Below are 12,495 nucleotides of genomic sequence, written 5' to 3' on the forward strand. Positions count from 1 at the left end.
ATGACATTTCGTCAGTCAGCTGAATGACCAACGATAAAAACATGACCTAGATCCATTATAACAAACGACACTGATATTCGGTTTAACCCTATACATTTTGTATAGTATTTGACTTCTTACATGTACGTCATAAAATGGCTGCTTAGGCCAAGGGCGCTGTGCGGTATGGCGCAATATGCTGTATTCGCAAAACTGAACAAAAATAGTGCCACCTACATACTGTTAACTGTGACTACACAAGATTATAGGCAATTCTATTCAAATGGAAAGCCTATGCTCCGCATTGTAACATAATAGAGCTTAGACTTGGATACGTTACTGCGGCTGTATTGCAGTATCACAGCTGGTGAATGACGGTACTATCCCATTGATCAAACACTCATGATCGAACCATTATTATACAGGCCATTCATTCCCGTTCTCAACCTAATGCTCAAGAGATCTGCCCATTTGGTTTCGTGCTATTTCACATTCGAAACCACATTAACGTAGGTAATATGGTTCAACTTGACCTCGTGATCCAGCACTTGTGTCTATGAATAGTTCTGTAAATTGGGCGTAATTTTGAAATATAGTTTGGAGTGTTGCATACTTCTTGTCACCTCGGGTTGGTGCTGTTGGTTAAAAGGTGTATGACCACAGAGACCCCAGGACGATCGTACTCACATTATCTCTTGTGAACGAAGGTCGGTTATGGCCACAAAACTATATGATGATGATGATGATGATGATGATGATGATGCTGATGAATGAATGTGCCAACATATTTGTAGGCAATATGTAGGCTTTGACAAAAAATCAAATCATTCAACACTGCTGAGCATTTCGGACGAGTTCCCATTTATACACCTGGGTAGAGTAAGGTAGGTTCGACAAAAAGACCTGCCTAAGGTCTCACATTGTCTGTGGGGTTCAAACCAGGAACCTCGATCCAAGATTCTAAACGACTAGTCCACACAGCCTCCTGTTCTTGATTACCCTTTTAAGTGCCCCTCCTAATCGGATCACTGCAATCAACTGCGTTTGACAGACTAGCGGGAAGCCAGCGGATGGTCCAGGGTCTGCAACCTTGGGGCGATTGGCATTTTGTTGATAAGCGTAACCATGGAGATTTAGTACGCTGCATCAGTAATTTCTTTTTTCGTCGCCTTCTGAATCTCCTACAGAGTGAAGTGTGGGAAGTTTTTTCTGCAGTTTCGTGCAAGTGATACAATATGAAAAGGTCACGTTGGTTTTTTTTGGTGGGGGGATTGTGTAGCGCGAGTTCTGTAATCCTCCAGCGAAATTCCATTGGCTGGACTCTCGCTACGTCGGTGTGCGGTCTTTGCCATGTCATTTTTGTGGCTTTCTTCCGTCCCCTTTGTGAAGAAGCCTTGCATAGTCTTCGTGGCAAATGGGATACACGTTGACGTTATGTTATCGGAAAGAAGAATCCATTGGCCATCTTCTTTGTGAGTTGGGGTGGTCGATTCTGATGTCAAGGAAAGTGTTCATCCAAAATAAGGTTTAGTCTCGCCCGCATTAGTATGCTCTATCCTACATAACAGATAACGTTGACAAAAAGTGCCCAGCGTTTCATAATCGCAGGGCGCAGGGATTCAAATCGCTCCAAAAATCGCTATTTTGGAGGGAACTTTACGTGACCCTTCTGTTCTGCTTCATCAACAAACTCCCTGCTGTAAATAAGCAGCAATTAGTTTGCCAGTGATGTGCCAATCCGTACCCGATAGATCTTCATCTTGCGATAGCTGCGTGGTCACCATAAGTGATGAATGAGCCGTGGAAACATTCTTGTAATTATTGGAGATGCTAAATCAGAAGAAACAATGTGCTCCGGAAGAAGAGAGACAATGAAAACTCTTCTCCTGAGAATATATGAACCGTGTGCTTGTGCAAAACGGGACATAGTTCCCTTAGCGGGTTCTTCCCAGGCCCTTTTTTAAGGCCAACTGGACTGAGACATGATACAGTCGCAGATGTTGCAAGAAATTCAACCTGAAAACCAATATTGAAAAATTGAGGATCTAGGTTTGCCTCCGACCCTTTTACGTACGATTCTTGTTCATAAGCCTGGCAACTTCTGCGATGTATTTGTTACCTTAGTAACTGTCCGTGGCATCCTGTCATGATAGTTATATAATGTTTCTGTCACGCTCGTTCTGACATTTCGTTGTCATTTCTGTGATATGCAAAAATAAGGGATGTTTACATGCACTACTACATACATATTCCTGTTTGATCAGGTATCCACTTGTTTACACGATATGTACAGTATAATCTGGGCAAATGTGTTCAAATGGGGATGCATAATTCAAAATTATTGCGATTGCTGTAGGATCAGGATGCAAGATGATGCTAAATCCTACTTTCTTGTTGTCCATATTGTTGTGAAACTCATCCATCTCTACATGCTATAAATGGCCCAGCCTCGTATTAAAGAGAAAAAAACGAATCTGAGGACAAAATTGGTGGAACTACAGTCTGTGATTCCATCCCTGGAGCGCAAAGGTGTCCAAAATTGCGCACGCCGACCGATTCACGATGTTTCATTTATGTTTGGTTCTCACGGCAACCTGTGGCGATTAAAGATACATAAACACATGATGTTTATCGATTGGTACATTTAGCTTGCTGAACAACAAGGTGTTTGTTGCGAGGCTGTTTTGATTGTCAATGGATGCTCACATGCTAACTTTTAGGACAACAACGTCATCGGTTTGATACGGATGGGACTGTAGAGTGCTGTGATGAAAAGCTGTATCTTGATTTTATATGGACTAATATTTAATTGAATGGCTGCTATCAATGTGTTTACTTGCCAGACGACTTGAACTTATGACCCATCGCCAGGACATGCTCCGTGGCCATGTTTGCACATCTTTCTGGAGTTATCTTGCTCTGTCTTGTGTCGAGCCGATTGATAATATCATGCACTGCCAAGAAATCGGGATGAATAGCCAGATATGATCATGATATTTGTGGTCATTTGTTGTCATCTCAGTTGGAGGTGTCTTCGTTGATTGTCATCTTTTTCCACATTTGTAGATGGGTTCAGGAAACACTGTCCTACTGTGTCTTCTGCTTTTAGAACCCATCTCTTCAGAACTGTTTTGATTCTGCATGATCAGAGACCAATGTTCCCTCGAGTGTATTGGGGGTGTTACTGTGCAACACAAGCATCGTGACAAGTCGTTGACGTTCTCTCTTCTTCCTGATACAACCTCAAATACCACCGGATGATATTGTATGATTTTCCAATATTCTTCCTGACACTTGACCTTTCAAAATTGCCTCTCTCGCTGTAATCTCTGTTGTATGTTGTGGGCTTCTTAACGTATGCCTTGTGCGTTGGGACCAATTAATTTATCGCTGGGATGATGAATTTGTACCTGCTGTGACATGATCAGGTTCCAGCTTGCTTGACATCCACAGGTAAATTGTTGATGATGATTATGCCGCTGCTGTACGGAGGCATGACTGGGGTATTCAGGGTTGGTATGAACTTTTAACCAACAGAATAGCATCTCTTAAAAAATCAGCAATTCATTGGCTTCATGTTTTCCAAAGGACCATAATAGAAAATTTGCGGAACCAGCTTCTTATAAAGTTTTCTTTAAAGTTTCAGGTGTCACCATGAAAGCTAGGTTATAAAATGATACTGTTTCAGTTTTCAGAATATTTTTGTTACACTTAGTTTGGTAACCAAATGCTGTTGTATCCTAACCCATTGTTTTCGTCGTATTTTTCAGAGCGCCAGAGATCCTGCTTGGCCTGCCCTTCTGTGAGGCAATAGACATGTGGTCTTTGGGCTGTGTGATAGCTGAACTCTTCCTGGGATGGCCCCTCTACCCGGGATCGTCCGAATATGATCAAGTAAGAAAGCTGTTCTGCTCTTGATGTCATTTTGTCTAAATTCTTTAAAAATGGCTGTGCAGTTCTTGCGCAAACCATTTCTTGCAGTCGGGATGTCTTAAGTTGCGCTCTCAGATAACGACTGCAGGTTTCAAGTAAGAAACATTGTTCTCACCGCACACTTGAATGAGATGCGCAATCAACATTCCATACTTTGCATACTCTGTTGTCTTATCTGTAGACAAATAAAGTGATAGTGAGTACTCTGATAACTCCTTATGATAGTATCCATACCTACCTGATACCAAGTCTGAAGTCTGTGCAGACATACCTTCTTCTTCAGTGTTCAGCCTGCCTAAACATATACCTTCAGTCATGTGGCGGAGATGCAGTGGCCTGTTGTTTCGAGGTCCTGCTGTGTTCCCAACAGTTTTTCCTTGTCAGACACTGGTGTGCGAGCTGCAGGGGAGAGTCTTGTAGGATGTGCCCTTGCGTCTGCACTGGTGTCTGGCATCTGCATGATACTGCTGTGTCTAGTCATAACATGACAGAAGCGATATATTTCTGACTCAGGATACCACCTCCGTCCTGTTGAGAATAAAACTACATGAGAGTGCCTGAATAAAGAGAAGAAAAAATGAATACACATAAAACAACATAACTAAAGTGATGGTGTATTGTTTGCAGATTCGGTACATCTCCCAAACGCAGGGTCTCCCAGCCGAACACATGCTCAGTAGTGCCACGAAGACCTCGCGCTTCTTCAACCGAGAGACGACAGAGGGCAGCTACCCTTTCTGGCGGTTAAAGACGCCAGAGGAACATGAAGCTGAAACGCGTATCAAGTCGAAGGAGGCGAGGAAATACATCTTTAACTGTCTTGATGATATGGCACAGGTAAGGGTCATAATTGGTGGTGAGGCGTGTTAGAAAAAATACACTCTACAACCCGAGCAACTGACAGTTAGGAATGCAGACTGATGTCCTTTTATTGGCATCATGCATCCTCCTATAGCAGGCCTTCAGATGGATCAAAAATGCAATAATAATGTTGTCAGCAGTTGGGTCGTACACAATTCACATTTGATGTTGACTGGCCTTTCCATAATCATTAAGCCCGCTTCACACGAGGGATTTCTCACCAACTTAGTTGGCTTTAAAATTAAGAACAGGTGCACAGGTGACTGGAAGTTGAGAGTCGTTCACCCACTCACACGAAAGACATAATCCCAGCAATATTTAGGTCCTGCACTATATTTAGGCCAAAACCTTGGTCAAGGCTGAGTGCAAATATCTATTATTTCTGGCAGGGAAATCTTAGATCTAGAAACATGGTTGCCAATGATTTTGCTGTGTACAATGAGAGGAAGAAAAAGAAGATTTCATCTATTATTATTGTAAAAAGTATCAGTGAAAAGAGGAAAAGGAGAAATCGATGGGATAATAGGAGGTTTTGGGCAAAATCGTGGATTATGAGAAGGTACAGCCTTGGCGCCTATCGATAAAGAGTCAAAATATGGCCCAACTATGTTGTTGACTGAATCACACGGGGAAATTTCTCCCCCACACTCCTTATATAAACAAAAAAATCTTTATATAAACAAACGATGTCGTTGAGAAATAGAACAAGTCGGTAGTGCAGCCAGCAACTCCAACCAGTCGGGCAAAGTATCAGTTACCTGGTCTGGATTCCTGTTATGAATTAAAATTCCAACTAAGTTGGTGAGAAGTCCCTCGTGTGTAACGGGCTTTACCCATGCTTTTGGCCTGTATATTCCTGTTCGAGTTCAACTCCCTGGGGAGTATGGAATCCAGCTGCCTCTCAGCACTCTGACTCAACCAACATTCATGGCTATCTCTGCCAGCGGAGTGATCCCTCCGAGTGTCTAACCCACGACCTCCGGATTATGCACCAGGCATTCTTAACCACTATGCCCCTGAACTGATTTTAAGCCCAAATATTGAATAAGATACGAGTAGGCCTATCAGTTTGGCAGATGAGTTCTGGTCTGACCATAACCTTGGCCTAATCTCTCTGTTATGACAGGTTATTTATGTTACTTGTGCCGATTGAGATAACAGAATTTCAACCTCGTAACGCTGTAGCTATAGTATTGTTCAGTAAATTCAACTTGCGATACTCTGGACAAATAAGTCAACTGATATGGTGAAAAATGGCAGTAAATCATTATGTTGGCCTAAATTCTATCTAAGTCTTCCGCTACAATGTTGCTAATGATGAGCTGTTTACCAGGGGTAGAAAGACCCCCCCCTGTGACATCATAGTATCATCGGCGCCAGATCTTTGCTGGCATTCTATTTTTGCTGATCAGACAAATGACATCAATGCCCCCCCCCAAAATGTTTCGGGAAACCTAAAGGATATATCATAATCCGCCAAAATAAATACCTCCCCTTTCAGATCAACGTCCCGACGGACTTGGAGGGTGTGGACCTTATGGCGGAGAAGGTAGACCGACGTGAATTCATCGACCTGTTGAAGCGAATGCTGACGCTCGACCAAGAGCGACGGATTACACCAGGAGAAGCATTGAATCATCCGTTCATCGTGATGGCACATCTTGTCGATTACGCTCATACGAACCTGTAAGTGTCAAAAATGTAAAAAGTAGGGCAATATTTGACAAGCTTTTCTCTGTTTTGGTAGTTTGATTGGAATTACTTATCATGGAACTTTCACAAGTGAACTAGAACCTCTCTTTTAAGGGCACCCTAAGGGTTTGCAGGTACTGTCCTTGTTAGATATCTGTCCTGATTAAGAGGTCAATTGAATGGAAACAACCAACTTGGGACCAAAACTTGTGTCCTGTTAGAGAGGGCGTGCTTATTAGATAGGTGTCTGATGAAGGAGGTCTCACTGTCGTGTATTTCAATATGAGGTCAATGTCCCTGCCTGCCTTCTTAACCTACTTGGCCGAGTGTTATTCCCAGGTTTGTTTCCTGTCGCCTATCGACTGGGCAGTTTATATAGACACCAGTCCTGTCTGGAAAAGTTAACCTGCGATTGCCGAGTTGAGCATGCCATACGCCAGCTGTGAAGGTCCTCGTTGGCTTTAAATGCTGGAGAAACAGGGAGGAGGTCTGACTTGATGAGCCTTTTAGTCCAAAAGACTTGAATATTTTGAATTTCGGTTTGGGATATTTCTTGAGAGTCTGAGACTGTATGACTAACATCCTGAAACAACCTGCACCCTTTCACATTACAGCGTGAAACAAAGTGTTCAGAACATGGAGATTTGTCGGCGAGGCAAATCCAACGGTTACGATTTGAATCAGAACCCAAGCAACTTGATGGCACCGTTTATGCCATCGTCAACGACAAGTATAACGCTAACTTTCAACAATCACCTGAACGCACTCCAGAATCAGGTGAGTGGAGTGAGTATTGCCCAAACTTGACTTTCTCATGTCTTTTTGTCTTTGTGTTTATGTGTGCTGAAACTAAAAGGGCAACCGGGAAGATCCTTTTGATCAGCTGGCGAATTTGTATTGTCATTGTGTTGATATTGTGCATCAAGAATTGCAAGTTGACAGGAAAGGTTCCACCGTGTGGTTATTGTATTTTGAAAGAATGCCCAAACAGCTGTTTCATCTGAGTTGATGACATCAGCATTATTTTGGAGAGCGACGTTTAGGGGTGGCGATTGACAGTATTGCCATCTCGTGGCAGACAACAGAACTACTACTTGGCTCTGCGCTATCAAGACTTCTCGACGTAATTGCAGTACATTGTTGTGTAACCTGTTAGCTCTACTCAAACTTTCTATCAACACCTCAATTGCAAATGGTTCCGGAATCTCAAATGGTTCCGGAATCTCAAATGGTTCCGGAATATCAAATGGTATAAAGATGGTGCAAACGATCTCAATCTTGGCTCTTAATAGGTCATGGGTTCAATCCCTGGTCAAACTAGTTGAGGTGCCATAAAAAAACAGTGAATGACCATATCTTACAGTTATCTTATACGTCTGCGTTACATTATTCAACAATGTAATGATTCAAAATGAAAAGTGATGTATTTCTTCTCGTCAACAGTACCAGCTCCCGTCAGCACCAGCCACGTACCTGCCCTACCAGCCGAACCCAGTGAACCAGCGTCTCAACCCGCCGGTACCACAGCAGTCGACGGCAGCTCCTCAGTTTGCGAACGACCCGTTCTCGCAGTCGCTCTGTATGTCATCACTACGACTGGGTAGATCAGGCAATTGTGAGTCAAAAGTATTTTCAAATATTTCCTTGGACTTCATTTGTGTTTAAGCTTGTGTAGTTTAGACTAGTTAAACATTCGGAGAGTGTGACCTGATACAACAGCTCTCTGCGCTGAGTAGCAGCACTGTTGATCCATCAGCCACCTTGGTGCGCATGCAAGTTTCCCATGAATCCAAGCAAGGATGCAAGATGTGGTTGGTGGTAATAATCTGTAGGATGATGCTCCTCGAGCAAAATTCTAAAGGCCTGGTTTGACTGAGTGTCTTGACATTTCTTTTGCCTATATTCCAGTTGGGATTGGTAATTCTCCGTCGAAGCACGCCTATTCCGTGCGTGTGGAGAATGCTGTTCCCATGGTAACTCAGCCGCCGCAAGCACTGCAGATCCAGCCGCAGTTGATACCGCAGCCGCCAGTGCCGACTCAGCAGTTTGTACCAGTGTCCATGTTTGATCAGAGTGGACGACAGATTCTCGTAGCTGTAAGTATAAATGATAAATTTTCTCTTGGCATCGAAATACACGTCGCCGTGTTAAACATTGCTCATCTTGGATGCGTTTTCGAACCTTGTTTACAGTGAATGCTTGTCCTCTTCCAGAATGCTCCAGTGACATCATGGCCTGGTATCAACAACCGCCAAGTGTTGGTGCCCGCGTGGCAGCAGCTTCCGGGCCTGTCAGGCGGCCTCTCCTCCCAGCGGCCAGTTCAACAGCACATTATTCCCGAGGCGCTCGCCTCGCAGCAGATCCCTGAACCGCTGCGGCGGTCTTTGCTCGTCGACAATCTGGACCACCAGCCGCAGCCTATGTTTCCTATGGTAAGTACATCAGACTTCTCAGTGCACTTGAGCGATGTTTCCTATAGGAAGGGCTTAAGATTTCTCTTTGTACTTGAGCTACAAACTTCGTCTACCAGCTCTGTGACTCAACGTGGAACAGGGTAGTCCAACAATCTGCCACTTTCCTCAGGTAAATCGGATCCAGATGTATCTGGTATCTGCCTTGTGACCAAGTTTTGTGGTATTCAGCTGATGTTTTATTTGCAAATATTTATGATGAAATTTCCTTTTCAGGAACTGAGTGATGGGCGGTTGTTCATGGATAGAGGGCAGCACCAGGGAGGTCATGGGACACAGTTTGCTCAAATGATACCGCATTCTATGGGAGCATCGCAGCCATGTCAGCCATGGAACCTAGGCATCGTGCCCCAGTCAACGAAGATGCTGTCATCATCACACCGCCACACATCCTCGGCCAGTCAGAAACGCCAGAGCAAGAAAGTGGTCACGAAGGAGGTCACGAGCCACCTGTCGCCGGTGAAGAAGCGGGTGAAAGGAAGTACCCCGATGCAATCTGCTACGGCAACAGTAACACGGCGTCACAGTCCCCCGCTTCCCGATTGGCCGAATGTCAACCGGTCAAAAGTTGGTAGCTCGCCGAAGGGTACGCAGAGTAATCAGCGCCAGCCTGTTGTGATCGTGGATACGCCGAGCCCAGCAATCAGCGTGATCACAATCAGCTCGGACAGCGAGGATGAGGACGTCCCTCAGAAACCACCGGCAAAGTAAGTAGCGCATTCCTGTTAGCGGTACCCAACTTATCGAGAGAAAATCGTAATCTAATATGCCACTGATGCCTCTAGTGGCAGCCTCTTTGGCAGTTTGAGGTAGAGCCCCTGGTGGTACTTGGGATGCTTGGCTGTAGGAAGCTGGATGAATCATTACCCACTCTTGCTGTGCCACTCGTGCCTCCAGTGACAGCCTCTTTGGCTGTTTGAGGTAGAGCCTTTACTTCCTGACCGTACCAACATGCTTGGCTGTAGGAAGCTGAATGAATCATTACCCGTACTTGCTGTCAGCTGCAGTAAGGTAATGTGACCCCTGCTCTTAAAAATAGCGACCTTATGTGTTTAGAACCTGGTAGATAGGTGCCTGTGTCTTCATCCCAGAGTTTGAGGGGCATGCTCTTGGAATAGTAAACATGAAATGTCACATAATCCTTTTCTCCATTTTTCGTCACCAGGTGTAAGGACAATTGTACGGCTTGCACTGGGAGCAGTATTAATGTTTTGAGCACAAGTCCCGACTCGGATGTCATCAACATTTCGTCTAAGAAAAGTTAGTAGAATTGTTTCTTGAAAAGCTGACCTATAGTCTGCCTGTTTCTAGAATGCAAACTCATTTCAGTTTTATCCCCTCTTTAAAGCTATCTTACACAACCTGCCCGCATAACAGGAAACTTGCTAGTCTTACTAATGCATATTGAGTGACCACTATCAAAAGTACCTACGGATGAATGACAATTAACTCAAACGTCTTGAAACTAACTTTCTCATTCCATGATGAACTTTATTATAATTATGATAAATTTCAAGTGGGAAGAATTTGTCATGACGAGTATTTTGTTACTAATACTGATTGAGGAATGCTGGATTGATTTGTATGTTTGTCAACAAGAGGTTGTCAGAAATGACAATATTCTGTTCAAACCACTTTAGTTGTGAGGGCTCATGGGCACTGACTCTTCATTTCTCCTTTCTACAGAATCCCCGACAAACAAAGTCAAAGTCATGGGTTGTGTGACAGTGCCGGATTCGGATTCAGACGGCGGGGACCAGTCCCGCGAGGGCACCGGGTTCATTGTGATTAAAGAAGAAGCTGACGATTCACCACCAGACGTCGTCAGCAGTACGTTACAAAAGAACTTGCGGTCGTTACAACGGCCGGCTAGGGACAGTGAAATTTTCCTGCGGCGGCATGATAATTATGATCCACGGCAGGTGCGGTTACCAAATAGCCCCAACTCACATTTGTCGCTATTACATGTGGATACGGGTATGGACCCCCATGGGAAAAACATCAAGCAACAGTACTCGCCGAACAGTGGATCACAGCGGCGGACCAACGGGCACAACAAGCAGAGGCCAGTAACGTTGAATTTGGCACCAGTTCAAAAGCTGCCGTCGCCACGTCAGACGCTGGGACACATGCAGCAGCCGCTATACCTCAACACAGCGCCATCTGATGGTCACAGGTAGTTATCACATTTCTACGGCGTCGCATCCCCGTTGGTGGCGATGGTGAATCCGACGACTGCTTGTGAGGAGGGCGCCCCCTGTGTGAATGAGACACGCTGCCTGATTAAGGCACCTCTGTGCGACGATAAAAGCCTGTGTGACTCCCTGCCAGAAACAAGATGGAATCCACGCAGAAATATTCTCATGTAGTTTTCCTAAACATTGGATTTTCAATTTTTTTGCCTCAAGAAAATATCAAATGATGTGGTGTTTCAATTTATATTTATATTTTAGAATATCTGATGGTGACTATAGTTTCCAGACTCAATTTTTTCCTTGAATATTTTACAACTTGATTGGTGTTGATTGGTATTGAGGATTTTGGAAACGATATAATTCATCATCATCATCATCAATTTTGGCTTCGTGGCCCAGACTTGGACCTTAGCCATAAATTGTTATTATTATTATCATTATTATCATATCATAATTATGAATTACTTGCTGAATTTACTTGGTAATTTTTTTCCATTCCTTTTAATTTCATTATCAATTAGGCTATGCTTTTTTCATTAAGAAAATGTCCATGATTTTCTGCACATAAGGGACTACACCGTTTTCGTCTGCGTGTGGAATTCTGTCATTTTGGCAGTTTGATGCTTGCCGGAGGTTGTGACCTCCAATTTGGTGATGGGTTTGTGCTTGGCATGCTTTATTGATTACAGTACTGGCTAATTTACTTTTTAGCAATTCTAATATGAAGTGTTTTAGGCCTGTTATATTGGTAATGATAATACAGTGATGAATTATTTCCAGACTAATATGTAATATAAGTGAATTATGTTATAATGAGTGTTAGGTATATAAATAAGGCATGACTTGATTTGCCATCTATTGGCCATGTGGTGAACCACACCAAGTCATGTTGGTGCGAGAACTTTTGAAAAATACGAACGTGCATATTTTTCAATGTCTCGTATAAACATTACTAGAGTCACTTTCATTTGTGTCTGCAGTGGGCAGGTGTTTTTAAGAGATCTCCATTCCTGTCAAACAAGTCCCGTATATAACTAGCACATCGGTATTAATCACTTTAGGAACTGTCGACCTCTGTGTGTGCTGTTGAAGTGTTTTATGTATTGGAACAATTTCTGTGTTTCATGGATCTCTGGTGTAAAATTAAGTGTTTGTAGACCACTGGTTTGGTATTCTGATGTGATATAGGCTGTCAACTGGTTTGTGGAATTGGGGGAAATTTTACAGCTAAGTTGCTGGTGCATCATTCTGAGCTCTGAGATATCGATAGCGTAAGAACTTGCGTGAAATGTCCACAAACCCAACGTAGATTTCTGGAATCTATAATTTTTAGCTTAAGTGGGATGTGACTTGTATTGTTAAGT

At 43.5% G+C, this 12,495-nt stretch overlaps 1 protein-coding gene across 3 annotated transcripts in view; it reads left to right on the forward strand.

The window, feature by feature from the left end:
- LOC135492226 (homeodomain-interacting protein kinase 2-like) overlaps positions 1 to 12,495 on the forward strand; it is a 37,600-nt gene that overhangs the window by 9,278 nt on the left and 15,827 nt on the right. For 2 of the 3 annotated variants that reach the window (XM_064778527.1, XM_064778528.1), the window contains exons 3-12: positions 3,750 to 3,873; positions 4,540 to 4,749; positions 6,275 to 6,459; positions 7,080 to 7,251; positions 7,909 to 8,080; positions 8,374 to 8,561; positions 8,679 to 8,897; positions 9,153 to 9,643; positions 10,102 to 10,196; positions 10,623 to 11,112. In XM_064778527.1, the coding sequence (XP_064634597.1) occupies positions 3,750 to 3,873; positions 4,540 to 4,749; positions 6,275 to 6,459; positions 7,080 to 7,251; positions 7,909 to 8,080; positions 8,374 to 8,561; positions 8,679 to 8,897; positions 9,153 to 9,643; positions 10,102 to 10,196; positions 10,623 to 11,112 (2,346 nt within the window). The remainder of the gene's footprint in view (positions 1 to 3,749; positions 3,874 to 4,539; positions 4,750 to 6,274; positions 6,460 to 7,079; positions 7,252 to 7,908; positions 8,081 to 8,373; positions 8,562 to 8,678; positions 8,898 to 9,152; positions 9,644 to 10,101; positions 10,197 to 10,622; positions 11,113 to 12,495) is intronic. The other variant, XM_064778530.1, reaches the window with a different exon arrangement.

The sequence above is a fragment of the Lineus longissimus genome, chromosome 8 (genome assembly GCF_910592395.1).
Source record: "Lineus longissimus chromosome 8, tnLinLong1.2, whole genome shotgun sequence".
NCBI lineage: Eukaryota > Metazoa > Nemertea > Pilidiophora > Heteronemertea > Lineidae > Lineus > Lineus longissimus.